Raw genomic sequence first — 5037 nt, 5'->3', positions numbered from 1 at the left:
TTTTGGGTCTTGAGCTGAAAAAGTTTGGGAACCACTGGTCTAGATGAATATAGTCCCTAAAAAGCTGAATATTTTCAGTTTAGTTTCTTTGCTGCTAAATATGACTAACACAACATGCCAGACATGCTCACCGACACACATGAGACTCAGACCACACATCAGTTGGACATTGGGAAACAGTGTTTTGAAATTTCATGGAACTGGCTTCAGGATTTTCTAAAATTAGAACTCGTTTCCAAGATGGTTTTTGAAAATATGTTCCATAGGGACTGCTTGTTGTGGTTTGGTGTCTTGTGATAGTGGTAAGGGGTTATTTTTGGTCTGGTCTTCTACATGTTCTGTTTCCTGTTTATTTTAAAGTCTGGGTCTCTGTCTTGTTTTGTCTTTATTTGACTTCCTGTGTTGTCCTGTTCCCGTGATTACCTGATGTTTTCCACCTGTTTCCCAGCCGTTACCCTCTGGATTTAGTCTTTGTGCGTCCCCTGTCCTGTGTCAGATCATTGTCGTGTTGTATCTCCCTGTGGCGGTTTGGTTCTGGTTCCTCGCTACCTGGATATTTGCTCCCTGGATTTAGTTTTTCCCTGCTCCACTCAGGACTTCCTGTGTTTGTTTCTACTTTAATTTTTATTTTAATAAACCCTTTAAAATCCACTTTTGCCTCCTCCTGTCTGCACTTGGGTCCACCATTTTATTAGCCCTCTTATTCCCCTACAGCACTGATTCTCATTTGTTTTTGTTGTTTATATGTACTCTCATCTTGGGATTGTTTATTTTTTATGTAATTTTTTTTAATCAGATTTCATATTTATTTGCACTGTAACTGTGAGTTTTTTGTCATTTGTGCTATAATCAGGGAGGTCATTGGAAAGGAGCTTGCTCTCAATGGCCCTCCCTGAAAAAAATAAGGATTATAATATGATAAGGTTATTGTTTTGCTTTTGTAAACAAGCGCATCATTTTAAATCTTCACCCAGATTGTATGTTTCCACATATTCAAAAGTTTTCTCATTCAAGAAGAAACTCTCTGCAGTGTAGAGTAACTAATGTGCTCCAGAGTCGTCCTAGTGAAAAAAAAACCTGCATCCTCATAATTACACATATCAGTTGTATTTTCCTGATCTAATTTTTGGGTTATGTGTTTATTTTTTTAACAGATTGTTCATTTCTTTGTATCCAAAATAAATACTGATACATTCCTGAACATGTCTTGCTTTAAAACAAACTAAATACATTCACAAGTGAGTTTATATTATATTAAAAAAATGACCTAAAGATATGTTTTACCTTTTTTTTCATTGGTTTAATAGTTATTTCTCATTCTTTTTAATCTCAATAATGGGATTTATACTATGTGTAGAATACAAGTAAACCCATGAAAAGTATTTGAAAACGGGATAAAATAATCTTAACCAGTTAGCGGTCCTTGAGGTGGGATTTAAAATTGTGTCAAATTTCTATTTCCAAGATCAAATAATGAAAAATGTGAGTTAATCATATTCAGTGTTTTTGTTTGTTTCTCTGTTATTAATTGTCCAAATCGAAGCAGCAGAGGCTGAGAGATCCTGACTTTAGTCCCGAATGGGTCAAGCTCCAAAAACACTGGACCCTACAAATTCCCATCATCCATCCATCTATCCATCCATCCATCCATCTTCATCCGCTTATCCGGTATCGGGTCGCGGGGCGCAGCTCCAGTAGGGGACCAAACTTCCCTTCCGAGCCACATCAACCAGCTCCGACTGGGGGATCCCGAGGCGTTCCCAGGCCAGGTGGAGATATAATCTCTCCACCTACTGGGTCTTCCCCGAGGCCTCCTCCCAGCTGGACGTGCCTGGAACACCTCCCTAGGGAGGCGCCCAGGAGGCACCTTACCAGATGCCCGAACCACCCAACTGGCTCCTTTCGACGCGAGGAGCAGCGGCTCTACTCCGAGCTCCTCTCGGAGACTGAGCTTCTCACCCATCTCTAAGGGAGACGCCAGCCACCCTCTGAGGAAACCCATTTCGGCCGCTTGTACCTGGATCTCGTTCTTTTGGTCATGACCCAGCCTTCATGACCATAGGTGAGGGGAGGAACGAAAATTGCCCGGTAGATCGAGAGCTTTGCCTTCTGGCTCAGTCTCTTTTCGTCACAACGGTGCGTTAAACGGTGTAATACCGCACCGGCGCTCCGATTCTCCGACCAATCTCAGCTCCATGGTCCCCTCACTCGCGAACAGACCCCAAGGTACTTAAACTCCTTCACTTGGGGTAAGGACTCACTCCCCACCCGAAGAAAGCACTCCATCGGTTTCCTGCTGAGAACCATGGCCTCAGATTTAGGGTGCTGATCCTCATCCAGCCGCTTCACACTCGGCTGCGAACCGATCCAGTGAGTGCTGAAGGTCACAGACCGATGATGCCATCAGGTCCACATCATCCGCAAAAAGCAGCGCTGAGATCCCAAGCCCACCGACTGCAACCCCTCCTGCCCGACTATGCCTCGATATCCTGTCCATATATTACAAACAGGATTGGTGACAAAGCGCAGCCCTGGCGGAGGCCAACCCTCACCTGGAACGAGTGCCGACTTACTGCCGAGAACCCGGACCCAGCTCCGCTTTGGTCATACAGGAGTGATGGCCCTAAGAAGGGACCCCCTCACCCCATATTCCCGCAGCACCCCCACAATTTCTCCCGGGGGACCCGTCATACGCCTTCTCCAGATCCACAAAACACATGTAGACTGGTTGGGCATACTCCCAGGCCCTCCAAGATCTTGCGAGAGTAAAGATCTGATCCGTTGTTCCACGACCAGGACGGAATCCGCATTGTTCCTCTTCAATCCGAGGTTCGACTACGGCCGAACCCTCCTTTCCAGCCACTGGAGTAGAATCCAGGGAGGCTGAGAAGTGTGATACCCTGTAATTGGCACACACCCTTGGTCCCCCTTTTTGAAGAGGGGAACCACCACCGGTCTCCACTCCTTAGGCACCGCCCAGACTTCCACGCAATGTTGAAGAGGCGGTGTCAACAAGACAGCCCCTCCACACCAGAGCCTTCAGCATTTCTGGGCTCTGAATTCCCATCATGCAATTTCAATATTTAGACCCCGCTCGTGGTAATGCCAGCTGAAAGTCATTTTCAGCTCAGCGTGCCAGTAGTTTAGAGTATGTGCATGCATACACCCACATGCCCCATTCAATTATTGTATACATTTCTGACATGTATAAAAGATAAGGAACCAAGGGGTCAACCTACCACATATATCAAACATAACAGCCATGGATTTAACTACAACTTAATTTACTCCCCAAAAGCTGCCTAAACTCAAAGTTATATGTGTGTGTGTGTGTGTGTGTGTGTGTGTGTGTGTGTGTGTGTGTGTGTGTGTGTGTGTGTGTGTTGACAACAATACACCAACGTTATTCACAACATTAAAATCATACTCGGTGCCAGGTTAACTGACTCAAACAACGGCAGGATCTTTCCTTTCGTCTTGCTGTCTCATTGCTGCCAGTTGTTTTGTCTTCTCGGTTCTCTCATTGGTTGTCTCCTTTATTTATTTATGAATGACATCTTTAACAAAGGACTCGACCCCAGTCAGAACGTCAAGGGCTTTGAGAACCTGCAAAAGACAAAAAAAGTGGCTGTCTGAAGGTCGAGGATGTGTAAAACATGTTATCATTTTAATTGTGTTTACACTAGTTATTGTGGTTAGACTAGTTATACTAATAATTAAACACACACATAGCTGTGTATCACTTAGATAAAGGGATGTATAAAATATGTTACAACATCTGAATGACTTTAATTTCTCTGTTTTTCTGGGAGAGAAACTTATTAAGAATTGAAATGTTTCCAGAGAATATAACTACTTGGTCAAGTTATATGAATATTTTTTTTCATTATTTTCCCAATCCCCTGTCTGATGGTATTTATCGTCAGCCTTAATCTGCACCAGACATTAAGTGTATTTACATTTAATTACTACCTCACTGTATAGTAGTGGGGGGGGTACTTTATTTCTGAGGATCAAGAAAATGGACCAGAATCTGGTGGGACCAGGCTAATGGACCAGAGTCTGGTAGGACCAGGCTAGTGTACCAGAGTCTGGTAAGACCAGGCTAAAGTACCAGAGTCTGGCAGGACCTGGCTAAAGTACAGGAGTCTGGTAGGACCAGGCTAATGGACCAGAGTCTGGGAGGACCAGGCTAGTGTACCAGAGTCTGGTAGGACCGGGCTAATGGACCAGAGTCTGGTAGGACCGGGCTAATGGACCAGAGTCTGGTAGGACCAGGCTAGTGTACCAGAGTCTGGTAGGACCAGGCTAATGGACCAGAGTCTAGCAGGACCTGGCTAAAGTACAGGAGTCTGGTAGGACCAGGCTAATGGACCAGAGTCTGGTAGGACCAGGCTAATGGACCAGAGTCTGGGAGGACCAGGCTCATGGACCAGAGTCTGGTCTGCACCACAATGCAATAGCCATCTGATGGAATTATATAAGATAGAAGGCCGATTACGCCCACACTGGGCAACTCCCACCAAAACCATCTAGACTGTTAAAAAACACTACAGTTTAGAGGAAAAATATGTATTTTAGATTTTACCTCATCAACCACCTGTCGAGACACTGCCATGTTGTTTCGTAGCTTTGTGACAAAGTGCTCGCAGTTGCTAGTCGAGAGGGAGTACCACCGCTTGCGACCCACCATGCCAATGGCCTCCTTCACGATGATGTCGATCTCACGAGGCGGGTACTTGTCATCTAGGGAGTTGTTGACGTGGAACTTATCATTGCCCACCACTTTCCAGATGTTCTCCCGCTTCACCTTTCCCCAGCCCTCCACGCCAATATCACCATCTATGTGTGTTTTATGGAAGAGACAGACAGGAAAGAAGTTGGAATGAAAAGAAAATAGACAGAGACGTAGAGATATAAAGATATAGAGGGAAAAACGATATGTTGCCATTCATCAGGTCTTGGTCTTTTCTGTTATTTTACATCTACACGCATTAGCACTAGCCATTTGAGATTTCCTTTTGAAATGTAAAGGGC

At 44.7% G+C, this 5037-nt stretch overlaps 1 protein-coding gene across 1 annotated transcript in view; it reads right to left on the bottom strand.

The window, feature by feature from the left end:
* Positions 1-3319: 3319 nt before the first annotated feature.
* The window catches only part of LOC116696091 (phospholipase A and acyltransferase 3), a 4511-nt gene continuing 2793 nt past the window's right edge, over positions 3320-5037 (bottom strand). Inside the window, exons 3-4 of the mRNA XM_032526813.1 lie at positions 4589-4842; positions 3320-3606 (exon numbers count right to left, since the gene is read on the bottom strand). Of these exons, the coding sequence (XP_032382704.1) occupies positions 3541-3606; positions 4589-4842 (320 nt within the window). The 3' untranslated portion in view covers positions 3320-3540. The remainder of the gene's footprint in view (positions 3607-4588; positions 4843-5037) is intronic.

Source organism: Etheostoma spectabile, chromosome 9, assembly GCF_008692095.1.
Source record: "Etheostoma spectabile isolate EspeVRDwgs_2016 chromosome 9, UIUC_Espe_1.0, whole genome shotgun sequence".
Lineage (NCBI taxonomy): Eukaryota > Metazoa > Chordata > Actinopteri > Perciformes > Percidae > Etheostoma > Etheostoma spectabile.
Note: the sequence above shows the minus strand (reverse complement) of the source record. Positions and strands in the feature narration are given on the sequence as shown.